This window comes from Alosa sapidissima, chromosome 20 (genome assembly GCF_018492685.1).
Source record: "Alosa sapidissima isolate fAloSap1 chromosome 20, fAloSap1.pri, whole genome shotgun sequence".
NCBI lineage: Eukaryota > Metazoa > Chordata > Actinopteri > Clupeiformes > Clupeidae > Alosa > Alosa sapidissima.
The window spans coordinates 3656320-3674354 of NC_055976.1; the positions used below are offsets into that span (position 1 = coordinate 3656320).

The window sequence follows — 18035 nt, forward strand, 5'->3', positions numbered from 1 at the left end:
GTCTTTGAGTCACATGACTGACCTGATTGCGTTTCAGGCATTCTAGCTTTCTTTGGGGAGTCTGGGGATGCTTGAACTTATGACAAGTTCAGCAATGTCGGCCAGGCTGCTCATTGTGAAAATCCTGTCTAAATGCATTCTTCTGGAAGAGTTTTGGAATAGCTTTTAAGTAATTTTGTCTGATAAGCCTATGTTTTTAATTTGTGCACAAATACATAAATGGGAGACGACAGAGAGGAAACACATGCTATGAATAGAGTAAACATTGTGCAATCGCTCTTCAAGTTGATTAGCGTTTCCCCAATGGCATGCCTGTCAGATGCAAATAAAGACAGCCTCACAGGCATTCCATTGTTTCTGTCATCTGTGTTTGTCGAAATTCCTCCATAAAGCCTTCTAATGGAACTCCGTGCACATCCTCTTCCTAATTCACAACATATGAGAGAAAACTAAAATAGACAGTGATTCTTTGATTGAGTGCATGAGAAAAAAAAAGTCCATTATGTAAAAAATGCATGTATTTAAGAAATACATAATTGTGTCCTGACTCAGAGAATGACAACAAGATAAACTTTTTGGCTCAAAAACTGATTTCTCCATGAAACAGTGTTGGGATACTTTTTCATGGTTATATATACTGGGATTTGAGATGATGTCAGGCATTTATTACAGTAAGCCATGTATGAGTGAGGCAAAAACTGGCACATGGATGGCTCTTTTGCTGTTTCCTCTTTTACATCTTGCCCCAATAAAGGTATCCTCCACATTTGTCAAATGCAGGTTAACAATTCCAATGGTTCAAATAACAGCACTTTCAAAAAAACAAAAGTAGGTCCACAACCAAGAAAACAGTTCTTTCTGTTATCACCTAAAACAACAGAACAGCGCTTCAACCATCAGGCTTGAAGCATCCTGTTGAAACTGAGACGGCATGTGAAGAGGCTACATCCAAACAACCAACCGGGTGCAGCTCCCACCCTGAGCAGACTCTGAAAATGTGTGGACAGGGTCATGTTTAAGCACTGCTCCTGCAGTGCGCCTGGAGGTCCATTTCAACAACATCTCCCATGTTATGCAATTTCTCTATGCCTCTCTAATTCTAACTTCAACTCACTTTCTAGTAAATACCAGTCCTCACTCACGGTTATGTTGTTATCCAGTGGCCAATAAAGTGGCAGAATGTAGGTGGTCAGGTTATTTCGTAGCTCACCCTGCTAATGATTTCATGTTCAATTTTATTTCCAGACAAACAAAAATGTATGAGACAGTTGTATAAAACGTTTCTGAAATATGCTATACTGCAAAAGAACTGAAGATCCAGGAAAAGTTGTGTGTAGAATGTATTTTAGGGTCCAACAGTTTATGGAATCTTTAGATAAATGGTGAAACCGAAATGCTGGGACCCAGCCTCATTGTTTGTTTGTTTGTTTGTTTGTTTCTATGCACGGTTGCTTGTTTATTTGTACACAGGACAAATGCATTATTATTATTATCATCATCATTATGATGGTTCCATATTGGTGGAATGACTTGCCCAGTTCTCTCCGTTCCTGTGATAGTTTTGGGTCTTTCAAGAGCTGTCTAAAGGCATATCTATCTATATCGTTCAACATGCACTTAGTTTATTAAGCATTTCTTATGTGTTATGGTTTGTATTTTATAGTAGTGTTTATTTTCTTTAGGCTATTGATTGATCCTTAAGGTAGTCTTACCAACTTTTAAATAGTTAACTGTTAAATTTAACTATTGTATTGTTTTTATTTGTCTGTCACTTTGGACAAAAGCGTCTGCTAAATCCCATAACCACGATAACCATCATCATCATTGTAATACTACTGCTAATTATTATTATTATTATTATTATTATTATTATTATTATTATTATTATCATCATCATCATCATCATCATCATTAGTGTTGTTGTTGTGCTCTGTTGTTGAAGCCTTAAGAAATATTAAGATGATATCTGATGTTATTATATATTAAATATATAACTAGAAGGTCAGTATACAACCCCAAAATAAATACTGTAGCCTACATGAAAGCATAGCTAAGAGGTTTACTGTTGCTGAACACCAAACAGTACCAGGATGCCAGCTAGTGGCCCTTCTTGGTGCAATCCTGTGCATTTCTTCTTACCTATATACAAACAGGCTGCTCCTGTTTCTAACTCATTTTGAAGAATTTATTTATTCAAAGTTGGTATACATGATGCCAAGATGTTGCTGATTCTAAATTGTGAAGCTTTCTGTCATAATATGTTAAAATGGCAATACTATTCATTTTAATACCTTGCCACATAAACAGTAAATGTGTCATAAACGTGCCATGCATTGCTTGACAGGGTTTACATTTCACAGGTTATTGAAACCTATAGTAATGGTGATATTCACATGCCCACAATGCATATCTGGCATAGCGCCACCATTTGGCAACACATAGAAGGGCTATTACACTAGTGGCATGTGATCAATTTTGACGCACTTCTAGGTGGTTGTTCAGAATCATTTCAAAATGATTCATGAGGACATGATGTCAAGATGCTGTTAATGTTGAATAGTGAAGGGATTGTTTATATGTTGAAATGTGTCAAAATGGTGATGCAATTCATTTAAATATCTCGCTGAATAAACCCAAAATCTATCATGAAGTCACAATTTATTGGCTGATTTGGCTGAAACTACACAGTTTATTGATTATTAATTCAACTGATTAGTAATGATGATACCCAAAATGCATGTCTGGCATAGCGACACCATCTGGCAACAGATAGATTGGCTATTTCACTGGTCTTATCTCTACCATCACATCAGATTTGTTTCACATTTGGTGTTTGCACTTGTAAGTGTTCTGATTTTATAGGGGGCCATGTAGACTGAAATTAATGGTTCCCATGGGTGAGATTAATGGTTTCCATGGGCAAAAACTCATGAATCTCCTCTATTCAAGGACAGAGATTTGGCCCGGGGACTCCATAGCGCCCCCCTATGTCATCAAGTCTTGTGGTCAGTAAATAGTTTCACCCACACAGAACAAAAGTTGTTAAGAGATGTGGACCTTCCTAAGATGAGCATAACGAGCATGTGGACCCCACCCCCAGTGGGTAGACTGAAAGTAGTTTTTTAGGATAATTTGACAACTGTTGCACTGGACATCACAAACTTTATATCATAAACTAGTTACTTGGAAGTGCATCATTGTACCCTACATATTTGCGGTGTAGTGTCACTTAGTGAATACCATCGTTGTAAAAACGTCACACCCAACAGGAAGTGAGTAAGTGTTTCCAATGTATAAAATAAAAAGCAAAAACAAATAGCACACACATCAGATATGTGCATTTGACAAACGCACCACATGTGAGTGCATTGTTGGATTCCGAAAGGTTACGGGTCGCGGGCCCACCATCACCACTTGCGGCTATATTTTATTAATTTATTTTTACAATTTTTACTTTTTTCTAATGTGCAAGGACATAGTATATCTTTGTCCTGCACCTGGCCTTTAGCAAGGTGGGATGTGCATAACATAACTCCTTCACTAACACAACTATTTAAGCACCTTTATTTTTTAGAGTGTATAGCAGAGAGGGTCAACAAAAAAGTAGCATACCTTTGGCCATGACATGTAGTCAAATTCAGTGAAATCAATTCCTTCCACCTTGAATATGAGGTGGTGATGTCTATCCACTCGATGAGATTTATAGAATCAGACCCAAATAACAACTTTCCCTGGAACTTCTCAGACTTATGTCCTATCAGTGCTCCTATGCTCTGGCAAAAGTTAGAAAAAATATCAATACTGTTTTTTTAATGTCATGTTCTAAAAAGAACATCCACATAAATTCAGCTGTCAACAACTGACACATTTGTTCTATGCAGTGTATCTTGCTCTTACACTTTACAGTAATGATATAACCGATGGACTTCTTTGAGCAACAAATATTAACAGTCTATGTCAAATTAACTAAATAAAATAATGTTCAGACAAACATTCAGTTCTGATCTCGGTAGGTTTCACGTTTATGTCACCCCACCTCACGTCACCTTTCTTTCTTTGGTAGACATCGCCACCTTGAGGGAATATTCTGTAATTGCATGTTATCTCGGACCTACCGTCGTCGGCCAGCAGAGGGCGAAATATAGTTAAGTAAAAAGGTCAAAGAACAAATGCGAAGATAAGAGTTCGGATGTCAGAGAAAGACATTGACAGACGGAAATAAGGAAAGGAAGGAAAGACAGAAGGAAACGCACGATCTAGCCTACCGCACATGGGTGTTGTGTTTATACGTTCATATCACTATGGTGCTTTCATGAAGAGGGCTCCACATATGATATAACTCATGAACAACTGCTACTTCTTTATTATTTTCACGAATAAACAAGTAATATGTATAATGGACGCTCAGACAAACTCTAGAGGCTATAAGCTACTTTTACGATTTTTTTCAAGCTGTCTGAACATCTGCCAGTGCGTTACAGTGTCTTAGAAAGGCTACACAAGTGACCTGCCCTACCCTACAGAAGTAGACTATAGACCTACGAAATGCTACATTGCCATATTTGAATGATTACTATTGTGTATAAAACTTCTTATAGGAAAATATAAGTGTAGCCTATAGGCCTACGTGATTTAAATATTTTTAGCATGCAACGCCAAGGACTAATTGCAAAACAGGTCGTCTTGGCCTTCTGTGTCTTTTCTGGTGACTGACTGATTAAGTGGCAGGTTTCGGGAGGGTAGTCTAATTGCATAGGTAAAGTCTGCTGTAAAGTGCAAACTGTCACTGCAACTGCAAATTGATTAATAAGCAGCTAATATCGCCAATTTGGAGTCACGTAAATTCACTCGACGATTTGGGGTGAAATAATCGAATGACTTCTTAAATGGCACGCACACGTATTGGTTCTTTCATGGCGTGGGAGCCCTAGTCTGATAAACTACATGATTCCCTTCAACCGGAATTAGCTGTGAAGTGTGACCTGTAAGTGTAAATGTGTGAACACTATCGAATGTGAAAAGTTCGCCCAACTACAGGAGCTGCCACGTCTCTGCAACAGAAGATCTTAGGCGAGAAACGTGGCTTGGGTAGGCTACTCTGCAGAAGTGCCATTCCCAAGTTACAACTCGCTCTCCAACGGCCTTGCTTGACTTAAACGCTAATATGTAATTGCCATTGCAAATCGTTTTATGTCATTGTTTGCCTCATCAGGGCAATATAGTGCTATTATTGTTGTAGCCAATTCTAAAACTACAAATGTCATGTGATTTAAAATAATAATAATTATATATTATATATATATTTAAATATATATAATATATCTAATATAATATATATAATAAGTAAAATATAGGCTGATAAACATAATATTCATAATTATTTCTAGTGTTCTTATTGTTGATGATAATTATGATGGTGCTGATGACGAGATTTTCTTCTACTTTTAAATAAATAAAAATGTTTGATCTCATCATGGTGGCACTCCCATTTCAGTCAGTGCAGACATGACATGACATAGGCTATATTAAAACCATGGTTTTTAAATGTATCTTACTCATTATGCCAAATATAGGCCTATGCTTTCAGACCAACGTCTATCAATGTACTCTTCTTATTGTTTTCCTCAGTTGCTGCATACAAACGACGCTAGGGGAATCTGGCCACGGCGGCGTTATTGGGCCTTCATTTGAATGCAAATCTGAAGGGTTTGAAGTCTTGTCTGACGTCAGGAAGAACTTGGTATACCTTAGCCGCCACCACCTTGTCAACAGACCCACATCATGTTTGACTGACCCAACGCAAGGACTACGTCGCATCAACATTCTGCGGAGCTTCTTTGGACTAGAGGTCTAAAGAGTCAACAGGTTGATTTGTGTTAACTAGCCAGTTGTATGGCTAGTATGTTGCCTTAAAAACGTTTTTTGGATATTAAAAAATCGAATCATGTATGTGGGATATCTTTTGGATAAAGAGAGCAGCATGTACCACCAAGGACCTGTACGTCGTTCCAGCATCAATTTACCACCACAGAACTTCGTTTCAACACCTCAATATTCTGATTTTACTGGATATCATCATGTGCCCAACATGGACACGCACCATCAATCTACGGGGGCATGGGGAGCTCCTTATGGTGCACCAAGGGAGGACTGGGGTGCCTATAGTCTGGGACCCCCTAATACTATATCGGCACCCATGAGCAATTCTTCCACGGGACAAGTTTCCTATTGCTCAACTGATTACAATCCCATGCACGCTCCAGGATCTGCTGTATTACCTCCACCTACAGAAAATATATCCGCGGCCCAGCTTTCTCCAGACAGAGAAAAGCGCAATTCCTATCAGTGGATGAGCAAAACTGTCCAGTCGTCTTCAACAGGTGAGTTGGATTTATTTGTAAAAATGTCTTTTTATTACTAACTGCATGCTGTCATAAGCATTTCTAAAATAGTGGCAGATAGTTCTGCTTGTGTCTGGCGGACAAAATTGTGTTCAAGTTGAGATATCATTTTAATAGGCCTGCCTCTTGTGCTTTATTTCATCAAAGGTTTTAGGTCATCAGGTAATGAAGATGCAGGTAATTCATCAGTTTAGTTTATTGTTTAATAAACAATAAACATGCGGGTAATTCATTGCATATTCAGTAATTACATTAAGATAAAGGTGGCTGAAATTATATCAGGGTATCCCTGAATAGCATAGAAAATTGCCTGATGTGGTTGTCATCTTGTAGGCCTAAGTTGATTGTGCAGGTAGTTGACAAAATCTTTGGTGCGCTGTGGTTCAATGACAATTTGACATATACAGAAAATGCTGGACATTAATTACTCTTTGCTAAAAAGGACATGTGTGTGTCATTATAAGTACTTTATGTATTAAATCTCAATGTAGGCCAATTTGTCAGACATTGTCGGGATTTTAAAAAATCTAATATAGGCCATGACATGAACATAAATCTATTTTTTATCATGTTAACAGTTGTCAGTAGAAGTAGGCCTAGGTGTTGGGAAATGGCGCCAGGCTTACTTGTAATGCTAATTTCTCAACTCCTGTAAACTGAATGTGAGGTCTACGTTTCCCATCTACATTGTCCCACGTTTTTGGGTTATCTATGTGTTCAGGCGGCGGCCCCCTTTAACACCTCCTTTTTACTTTGATATGCACCAAGTGTCTTCCTCTGTCTCGGTTCTTCAAAAGTCATGCTGCCGGAAAAGGGTGACAATTTTCACAGCATATAAAGATCGCCTGTCCCTGGTGCATGTTAAAATTAAGTGGTTTGATGCAACATGAAAACAATTCCCTCAAATCAAATCAATAATTTCAACTAGTTCGTTCAAAATGATCATCAATAGGCTATAGACAATGAATAAATAAAACGAAAACAAGTTGATCACGACCCCCCCCCCCCCCCCCCCCCCCCCCAATATACCTTTCATAAACAATTTCCAACCACTAACTGAATATAGTCTATACCTGTGGCTGACAAAGCTATATGTTGATGTATTAGCCTACATGTTGTTGAGTTAAAATTTTCCTACATCAAACAACGTTACCAGACCTTAAGGAAAGGATCTGAGATAGTATCGCCTTGTAACCCTCTGTGGGTCGTGTGTTGCTTTTTAACACCTTCGTGGAGTTTGGGTAATATCTCCAAGTCTCTTTGTTCGGCAGTTTGTTCATAACTTGACTTCAAAGAAGATCACAGGCACAATTAACATAACTGGCCGAGGCGAAATGGCGCACTACGCACAATGGCTCCAATTTGCTATTTATCGCTCTTGCTAATATTTTGAACTGCTATAGGGCTATATATATATATATATATATATATATATATATATATATATATATATATATATATATATATGTCACACTTAAATTCAGTGCATTCCACTTAGCACAGAAAAGCACAGACAAGTTTTTTTAAACCAATGTATTCTGTAGCCTATAAGGTAGCAAAATAATTCTATGCATATTTGATGCGGTGCAAATTAAATCAATCTGTTTTAATTCTAGGCAAAACAAGAACAAAAGAGAAATATCGGGTGGTGTACACCGATCATCAGAGGCTTGAATTGGAGAAGGAATTCCATTTTAACCGTTACATCACCATCAGACGAAAGGCAGAGCTGGCGGTGAGCCTCGGACTTTCAGAGCGACAGGTAATGTATGAAATGTGGCCTATGCCATGCCAGTTCAGTTCAGTCACATACAACTTTATGGCTACTTCGATTCCATATGTGACGTCTTTGAATTTCCACAGGTGAAGATCTGGTTCCAAAATCGCAGAGCCAAGGAGCGAAAGTTAATCAAAAAGAAAATGGGCCAATCTGACGGCAGCGGAGGGTCTGTACATAGTGACCCAGGTTCGGTGAGCCCTCTACCTGTGCCTGGGTCTCTGAGTCCGTCGGATATACATGGTGCACTCTATCCACCAACAGGCATGAACACCTTACCATCGATGAGGAACATACAACAAGTTACTGTTACACAGTAAATTCGAACTTGGGATCATCCAATTTAATCGAGCACTCCGCACGCTGAAAGGACAGTGCGCATGACTTAGCCTATGTGGTCCTCATGGATTATAAAATTCTACGAGACGTCTTGAAGATCACATCTTGTGGATTAAAACAAGGAACAATCAAGTTTTATTTGCAACGCAATGCAGGAGGCTCTTGACATATAATTTTAATAGAATAGTTTTTTATTAAAAAAAAAGAAAACATTGTACGTCTGGTCAAAAAAAAACTAAATATTCTAATGGTTTGTTTTGTGTTTGATCAATTAAGATATAAATATCGTTTTCTTGTCTGTGGTGAGTGTATAGGTGTTTGTAAATAAATAAGAAAATCCGGTACAGTGTTTTACGAATGTTAAATGTCTAAAGTGCTTGCCAATATGCAATATTGCCCCATTTTTTCACAAGCACACTTTCACATTGTTTTAAATGAAAGAGGGGTGAACTACCAGTGATTCAGGTCGTTGTGTGATGTGGTCATATGTAAATAAATTGCTTTTACAAGTAACTTACATAAATCTCTTCTTCCTTTCAGACAGGGCTACTGAGAAACGTTGTTGATTTCTTGGGTATTTCTTACAGGCAACAAAATTGATCTGGATCCAAAATTTGAAATTAATTATGTCAACTCAGGAAAAAAAGTTACAATTATAAGGTGTACAATATGTGTATAATAATGTTCAAAGTGAGATTTTATGAAGCTAGTGTATTTCCTTCTGAAATAGCAATAGGCCTAAACTTTTCCTCAAATAGGCTTCACTGAACTTTTGCTCAGTTCCATTTACCATTCAGACTGTTAGGCTTGTCAAAGATGTAGGTACCTATTCAACCTAGACTTTCTAAAGGTCACATAATGTAGCCTAAGCCTAGTTTCACTCTTTTCTCACACTGTACAAAGGTTAGTCCTACTGCTCAAAACAATCATAACAAAGTTAAGGCAGACCAAAGGTAGGAATTTGGCTACTCATAGTCTACCAGTGCTAGGTTTTTGGCTACCTGTTCTCATAATTTTGCCATATTAGAAACTCAGTTTAATGGCAAATGATTCACCATCTGCCTTAGCCTCTTTCAGTGGTCCAGAGCCAAATGCACACATTTGAAAAATGGCCCCCCACATAGCCTGTTTCTGCCTGGGAAGAAAACATAATATGGATAGAGTGTTATTAAGAGTTGCCATTTGCGCTATATACAACTTCAATCTGCTATGGTGTAAGCTAAGTCTTAGCCTAGACCTACATTTCAAGAGCAGTGTGCTTTTCACTAGGCCTACCATAAAACGTTTCTTTCAGTTTAATATTAAAAGCAATAAGCCTAGCCGCCCGTGCCTTTTCGCGAACTGTAAATGTGGCCTACAGAAGTAATTACATGTTGCAAAGGCCAATGACTGATACATTGTATCCCTCTTCAGCTATTTCACTGGCTACATTGTAATAATTTCCCGCGCCACCTGTGCTCTGGTGGCGCGTGTGAACACATTGCCTGATGTCATCTTGGAAGCGCTAGAGACGTCATGAGCGTCTTACTGCCCAACATGGCGGACTTTGATACCATTTATGAGTTAGACGAAGAAGATGAACGGATAGTTAGTGAAGAGCACCTCGCAAGATACTGCCCCGAACCTGTCATCATGCGAGGAGCTGGACACATCACCGTGTAAGTTAGTCATTAGTCCAGGATATCGGTAACGATTGTTAATTGAACATTGGTAGGTCAGCTAGCTTCTCTGCTAACCAAGAGTGCATGTTTTTGTCATTCGTAGTATGATATAATGGAAACACAAGTAGGCCAAACCAATGTGTAGAACGAATGTTCTGTTTCTTGACAGTAATCACTTTTAGCAAAGCATTGTCTCTGACAACTATTCAGTCGTGCGAGCAATGATTTATTGCTTTATTGCAAGCCATGCATAAATTCTGCCCCGTTACTCGGAAGGACGTTAGCTAGCTAACGTTACATTATGACTTCAAAACAAGTATGGACCGTCTAGTTAACTGTCAATCCACAATCTGACCATCAGTTCCCTTTTTGAATACCCGATTTTGTTCTTTGCTAAAACAAATGTCACGATAAAAAAAAGGAAAAGTCAAAGAGCAATGAAAATATGTATTTATTGCTGTAGGCGTTTCTATAAGCTAGTATGCACATGTCACAATCGGCTGTCTTACAGTTATAGTATTTCAGGTTACAGTTATAGTATTTGAGGTTTAGGGCCCAGACCAGAGGACTCGTAAAGGTTAAAGATAACTTTTTCTATCATAATTTTTTTTCCTCTAATTTCATATTCGGGCAACCCATATATTCGTCGTATTAGACTCATACTCGCCTGCTACAAGAAACACGTCATCCTCGATTCTAAGTGTAGTTTAACATTCAGAAATGCACAATACCTCAAATGCCAACAAACGACTTCTCTCTCTCTCTCTCTCTCTCTCCCTCACACTCACACACACACCACACACACATGCAGAGAAACAGTGTTGAGTGCATGCACACCATTGTGTTTCCAAGTAATTTCAGGTTTGTTTGATTGAAGCAGTAGTTCATGCTACATACATACAAACAACACACCAATAAATTATGGTATATTCTACTTTTTATTGATTACGGTAATCAGCCATTCTAATTCATGTTTCTGAACCTTTTCATGTTTTATATCTACAGGTTTGGCCTGAGCAATAAGTTTGATACAGAATTTCCTTCAGTTCTCACAGGAAAGGTAATGTACAATTTAGTATTTATCTCTAGTCTGGTGTAATCAGTTGGCTACAATTGATTGAGCACAACTAAACAAAGCAATGGTTGAATAATATGAATTAAATGTTCTCATTTTAAGACGCAGAAGTGTATAATTGCATAATTTAAAGGCAGCTGTAATATAGTCAGATTATACATTAAATGTCCTTCATAGCATAGCTGCTAGTTTTTCTTACAGATGTTTTGTTACAATCAGATGTAACCTGCACCCCCCCCCCCCCCCCCCCGCTGTGGCACATTGGACAGTTGTACACAAGAGCGTTCACATTTCCAAAAATGAAAATGACTCTATCCTTCTATCATTGGTGACTGCTATTGTTCCCATAAGCCTTTGACAAATCAAGCAGTCCTTAATTTGCCCTTTCAAGCCTTTTGAGTGTCTCCAATCTGATAGTAATGCATCTGCAGTCATGCACGTCAGTGTGTCTAATGCTAGCTGATTGTGCCGTGGCACTGCCCTGTCAATAAGTAAGCTATCTCTGTGTCCTCCGTTGGTCGGGACCTGGTGCTGGGAGGACACAACTCCAGGTGACAAAATAATGACATAAAAGACTGGGGTGCGCACAAGAAAGAGGAGCTTCCTGGGTCAGACACAAAAACACAAAAAGGCTGGAGGGGGCAGAACAGGCCGAGGGAAGTGCGGGGCAATAAAATGTGCTTCAGTATTGTGACCCTGGGTGACATGTGATGGATGAGGTCACGATTATGATGATTGAAGGGTGCGGATCAGGCCTGCTGGGCTTTATTTCGAGGTCTTTCTCTGTTTGCAAAGAGACCTTTGCATCCTGTCATAAAAGATTACGACCCCAGTTTTATGGCGTACATACCCAGAGAGAGGAATGAGCATCCATTCATGTTGTTTAGACTGCACAGCCACAGGCCATGAGCTTATCTGCCCTTTTTTGTTCCCTCCTTTGCCCTGACACTACAAGAGGTTGGTTAGCTAGTTAAAAGCACACAACTGAAGATCTCATCTGATATCTGAAAATCTCCACAGACCTCCGTCTATATATTCTTTCCCTCTTTCTATGCTATACCCCAGTTGGGAGAAGATCTGAGATTTGTACATCAAACAACACAGTCACAGACCTCCATTTCTCCATCATATTAATATTGTGATCAGAAGAAAAAGAATGACGTTTCTCAAAGCACAAAACGCTCTGTCCCTCTGCCCCTCGCCTCATGCACCCTCATCACCCTCTTCTTCTCCTCTCTCTGCACGGCGCAGGTGGCCCCAGAGGAGTTCAAGACCAGCATCAGCCGGGTGAACGCCTGTCTGAAGAAGAACCTGCCCGTCAATGTGAAGTGGCTTCTGTGTGGCTGTCTGTGCTGCTGCTGCACTGTGGGCTGCAGTCTGTGGCCCGTCATCTGTCTCAACAAGAGAGTGAGTCTCCAGCCTTTGTGCTTGAGTCTGGGTTATGGTCCTTTGGTTATGGCCCTTTGGTCAGGGTTATAGTCCTTATGTTCCCCTCTTAGAGAACTCTCTTGCATCCGAGGCAGAGTGACATAACCTGGCCCCGCCCGCCTAGTCATTTTCATCTCACTGAGTAACTTGTTTGGTTACTCTCAACGTGTTTACTTTTCCCTCCGTCACCTGGATGGTGGGTCAATCAGCGACACAAAAGGGGATGACATTCATTTAAAAATCAAAAGTGGTTGCGGTAAATCAGTAGTAGGAAATATAAAAAAATCAAAACATCAAAAAATGACATGCAAAAGAATGTGTCAGTTTATACAGCAAAGGTATCATTGTTTCCTGACTGCTGATATGCTTCATTATCAGTTTGTAAAACAGTCAGGCAAAGTAGGAAGTAACGTTAGGAATCCCTGATCAATGTGATTGATAAGACTGGACTAATAATATCAAAGTTAAGTCTATTCCCATGCTAGTGTATATTTCCCAATTGTGAGTACCAAGACTCAAATCTGTCTTTTATCTTAAATATTCTATGCTGCTTATTTATTGTTTAGCCTGCACCAGAGTTTTTCCTTAATGTAATATTTAGAGCCAGGATTTACAATGACATTTTTTACTGTTTGTTTTGAACTCCCTTTTTTCACCGCCTGACAATCGGTCGGCCCAGGTTTGATTTTTGCTTGATTTGGGCCCAGTACAAACCTGAGTAGTGCTGTGAACAGTGTTAGTCATATGTTTATCTCTGAAAATAACATGTGAGCGTACAGAAAAGAAAACATTATTGTCGATCAAAGTGGTTTTGTTTCATAATCCATTATGATGTAAGATTGCCATATCCATCATTTACCTGTAGAGGAATAATCTTGGGTATTGATATAGGGTAGTGGTGTTGTTGTGGGCCATGGTGTAGAAATTATGAGCTGTTTAAAGATCTTTAGTCCATAAATTGCTCTTTCCAACTGGGGATTTTGTTGTCCTTTACTGACAAAGTGATTTACCTGTGCAGATTTTAACTGTATGTGTGTGTGTGTGTGTGTGTGTGTGTGTGTGTGTATTTCCGCAGACAAGAAGATCTATTCAGAAGTTGTTAGAATGGGAAAACAATCGATTGTATCACAAGGTAAGCAGAACACAGTCAGGCGATTGGCCACACATCAAACCCTAATGTTGGCAACATACAAAGTGTCAAATGCTGACCCCATAGGTTAAGTCTTCCTGGTGAAAGTTTTTAAGAGTGAATTTAAGAGTGTTGTGAACAGTGATTGTTAACACGGGTCAACTTTGACCCTTCCAAGCACTCATTTCCCTTGCAGACATTGCTGTCTGATCCATTGATAGAGGCCTGAGAGTGCCACCAGTGGTCTATAGAGGTCAACAGTTTAAAGAAGGGTAAAAAAGCCACGTTAATTGTGTTGTGTCTCGGTGGCTGTGATGGACAGCCAGTAGCCGCGCAGACACATTAACAAAACCACTTGGAGCACTGACCACTCGCTGACCTCTCCAGACAGTCCAGGTCTCAAGGCCCTGAAAGACTAGAAGAAAACATCCTTACAGACCTCAGGTGCTCAGTCAGATTTGGTGACTGATGTAGAGAGCAGGCTCTTCCTGTGGTGTGTGTGTGTCTGTGTGTGTGTGTGGCTGTAGTTGGCCTCTGGGTAGCTCTGTGTGACTATGTAACCCTGTTCCTCACCAGCTGGGACTGCACTGGAAACTCAGCAAGAGGAAATGTGAGAGCAGCAACATGATGGAATATGTGAGTGAGAACTTAGTTCTGCTGTCAGTATGATTATGCAGTGATATTTATAGACGTGTGTACTTCTAGAAGGCAATTGTAACTAGCCCTATTATCACAGAGGAATTGCACACCAGTTGTGCCATTTTGATTAGTACATTCATTCTAATGCTGGTTCAATGCTAGAGGAAAACACACCGTTGATATGATTTAAAAATCTGGTGGTTTTATTTTATTGATGTGCAGCAAAGTATATTTCTGTGATTTTGTGCACTGTTACATTTTTCCCCCTTATTTCTGTCTCATCTGCCTATATGCATCCTTGTTTCCACAGGTGATTCTTATAGAATTCTTACCCAAATATCCCATTTTTCGGCCAGACTGAGGAGCCGGCGGGCAGATCCTGGTGTTGTGTCCCTCTCTCCCATCCTTAGTGCCTTGTACATATGTTGGACTGAGGGTCATCACTGGCATCTGGACAGCTCCCCTCCACACCCTGACCCAACCTCTTGTCTCCCCTCCCCGTACCTTGTACAGTAGAAGTTGCAACACTGTCACTTTGTTTTAGAGCAGATTTTGCACATTTCCTGATGTAGTAGAAACGCTCCTTTTGTTGCACTGAAAAACATTTGGTTTTGTTACATACGATGACAATTGTATTCTCAAGACAAAAAGACAACAGAGAACTGAAACTGTTTAAAAGTGCATTTACCCCAAAGAGCCATCAGTCCTCTTCACATGTTGTATCAAGATATCTTTGTAAGAACAGGTCACCTTTTGGTGCGTATTTGCCTTATGTTCAATGACAACCTTTTTTTCTAATGAGATGAGTGGACGACAGGGAGGATTTGCTGTATAGAACTTGTTTTACCGTTTAACAGGTTCTGCTGTGAGGTTTTGGGCATTGCCTTCTGAAACCAGTTGTTCTTTCCCCACATCGGGGAAAAGGAGGTGTGGAATGGTCTGGATGCTTGGACTAGGACTTGTGACAGAAGTCAGCACCATGGTTTTCCTGCACTTTTGGAGATTCTCCTCGGGCTACGTGTAGGGGGGATGTCACATGACTGACTTGTAAATATATATTTGGATAAGCTGTACAGTGTGGTATGCCATGTTTACATAATGTTTAGCAGAGTTCATTTGTCTTTTTGTTTTGCCAATATATACCTGTACTATAGATTTGTTAATGAACAAGTGTCTCCATAATGTCTCCAAGTGATATTGACCCGTGTACCTTAGAAAGCCATAACCTTTGATGTACATATTGCCAGAGTTTAAGGCTGAACATTGCACTTGAGTGATGAAGGAGGTGAGGGTGCCTGTCCACTCTCTGGCTGACTCCCAGAGACTGGGCCTTTTACACTGATACCCACTGGCTGTGGAAGCATGGTCATGCCAACCAAGGAAGCCATTTCACAACAAGCAGAAGTGTCATCTATTTCAACTCAAGTGTCATCATGTGATGGTTTCCTTTTCCATTTAAAAAAAAACCCTGCACTTTGTTGTATCCTCTCTCTCCTGCCATTTTCAATGCGTCATAGTCTTGGGGTTAACCTTTCACATTTTACTTATGTTGTTGATGTGCTAACTGTGCCACATGTGGACACTGTCTAGCACTCGCTGAGGAAGTTTGCCCTCTGAAAAAATGTGTCACTCACCAGTTAATCTCCCTCCCTTTATATGTAGTCAGCCCGCTGCATTAGAGTGCCTCTCGGACTTGTAGATGAACCTTGGAGAAGAGCTGTGCTCAAGGACAATGGTTTAATTTGCCATTAATATATCGGTCTAACAGGGAGTCAGAAATCTCCTCTCAGTATTGGTCCTGTTACAGAGTTCTTGTAAATGTCTGTCATTACCCAATCCTACGGAAAAGGCTTAAATAAATGGTTGATTTTTACTTCTCTTTTCCCAAAACTGGCTTTTGTGTTTTATGTTTTACAAATTGATTCTGTCCTCTACAAACATTTAAAGATGGGTATTTAAAATGCATGGCTTATAATACATTCTCCCTTATTTACATAGCAATGACTGTAGCTGTTAGATTATTGTTAAAAAAAAACATACTGCTTGTAAAATTACAGGATTATAGCGCAGTTACACTTTAGGTGATCTAATTGGCTAACTATGGCCTCATGCTCTGACAATTTGTTTTGCTTAACAAGGTGTTGAATCGTTAACATCCAAGGCACTAATTGCTTACCACTTAAAAAAAATTAAGAGCAGGTTTGTAGCTACTTCTGACACCACCCAACCCCCCTCTGCAGTGCAGGCAGTGTTTGGCAGGCCCCCTGGCTCTGGTGTGGGACCGAGGCAAAGAATCCTCAAGGAATATTCCCCTTACTTACAGAAGTGTATAGTAATGTCCAGATATATGTTCTGGGATGAACAAAAAATATTGCATTCAGGCTCCATTATGTTAACATTGAAATTCTCTGAACAGTGATCTTAACATGCTGACATTGTTTGAATACACCAATGTTGACTATTAAAATCTAATATCTGAAATCTAAAATGTTAAAAACCAAGCTACTATCAGTTAGACAAACAAACATGAACATCAAACTTGAAATCCTCCCAAAAGACATCCTGGTACCCAACTTGCCCCCAGGGGGCAGTGTCTCATATGCTGAACTGAACTGACCATTGGGGGAGGAAGGGCAAAACCAGTATCTTGGCATTACAGTAGGTGGGAAACTTCAGACTATTGTCTGGAGTCCATGAGGGCACTAGAGTGTTGCTCAGAGTGTAGTGGTGGCATATCTGGAGTCCATGAGGGCACTGTAGAGTGTTGCTCAGAGTGTAGTGGTGGCATATCTGGAGTCCATGAGGGCACTAGAGTGCTGCTCAGAGTGTAGTGGTGGCATATCTGGAGTCCATGAGGGCACTAGAGTGCTGCTCAGAGTGTAGTGGTGGCATATCTGTAGAGTGCTGCTCAGAGTGTAGTGGTGGCATATCTGTAGAGTGCTGCTCAGAGTGTAGTGGTGGCATATCTGTTTGCACCTCCTGTTTTCTTTACGGCAGCTGCTGCCTCCACATCTGTAGCAGCAGGGAGGCGACAAACATCTGAGAGAATGTGCCAGAACAGAGGCCCTCCACGCCGCCAGAGGGGGTTTCACTGAGGCTTTTGTGCAGTGAAGTCCCCAACACTTGTAAATCCCAGCTGACATCTCTCCCTTGAAATATGATTTGTTTATGTGTTATATAGTTGAATTATTGTCTCTGTGCCCCTTGGTCTGGTGATGGCACAAATTGATCAGTGTACCGATTGTTCGATGTTATTCTACAAATATAAACATAAACAAACACATTCACTACAGCTAAACATCATTTGATGTTCTCCATTGCTAAGGCACCTTGTATTTTGACTCCTACATACATGTTCAAACATGTACATGAACCATTGGATGAGAAATCTAAAATACTTTTGTTGAATTGGTCATTTAGTTGTAAGAAAATTGCAAATCTGACCGATTAGTCAGTCGAAACACACACCAATGTTGAAATGTGCTTTATGTATCCAACTAAGCTCAATTAATTCATATAGTTGTATAATGGTTCTTCCAACTCAGTACATCTTATAGTCGAAAAAAGGGCCCGGCTGACCATGTGA

The 18035-nt window shown here is 39.8% G+C and overlaps 2 protein-coding genes across 2 annotated transcripts; both read left to right on the forward strand.

Annotated features, from left to right (window-relative positions):
• The first annotated feature begins 5916 nt into the window (after window positions 1-5916).
• On the forward strand, window positions 5917-8561 carry cdx4 (caudal type homeobox 4). The gene is made up of 3 exons (XM_042074955.1): window positions 5917-6380; window positions 8018-8163; window positions 8265-8561. The coding sequence occupies exons 1-3, from the start codon at window positions 5945-5947 to the stop codon at window positions 8496-8498; spliced, it is 816 nt and encodes a 271-aa protein (XP_041930889.1). The 5' UTR covers window positions 5917-5944; the 3' UTR covers window positions 8499-8561.
• A 1423-nt stretch (window positions 8562-9984) lies between these two features.
• chic1 (cysteine-rich hydrophobic domain 1) lies at window positions 9985-16339 on the forward strand. The gene is made up of 6 exons (XM_042074968.1): window positions 9985-10175; window positions 11184-11238; window positions 12505-12660; window positions 13757-13813; window positions 14387-14446; window positions 14760-16339. The coding sequence occupies exons 1-6, from the start codon at window positions 10033-10035 to the stop codon at window positions 14808-14810; spliced, it is 522 nt and encodes a 173-aa protein (XP_041930902.1). The 5' UTR covers window positions 9985-10032; the 3' UTR covers window positions 14811-16339.
• The last annotated feature ends 1696 nt before the right edge of the window (window positions 16340-18035 follow it).

Excerpts from the sequence above, each read along its gene's own strand:
- cdx4 (XM_042074955.1), top strand. The coding sequence starts at position 5,945 with ATGTATGTGGGATATCTTTTGGATAAAGAGAGCAGCATGTACCACCAA. Across the intron at positions 6,381-8,017 it reads TGTCCAGTCGTCTTCAACAG|GCAAAACAAGAACAAAAGAG; the intron begins GTGAGTTGGATT and ends TTTTAATTCTAG. Across the intron at positions 8,164-8,264 it reads TCGGACTTTCAGAGCGACAG|GTGAAGATCTGGTTCCAAAA; the intron begins GTAATGTATGAA and ends GAATTTCCACAG.
- chic1 (XM_042074968.1), top strand. The coding sequence starts at position 10,033 with ATGAGCGTCTTACTGCCCAACATGGCGGACTTTGATACCATTTATGAG. Across the intron at positions 10,176-11,183 it reads GGAGCTGGACACATCACCGT|GTTTGGCCTGAGCAATAAGT; the intron begins GTAAGTTAGTCA and ends TTATATCTACAG. Across the intron at positions 13,814-14,386 it reads ACAATCGATTGTATCACAAG|CTGGGACTGCACTGGAAACT; the intron begins GTAAGCAGAACA and ends GTTCCTCACCAG.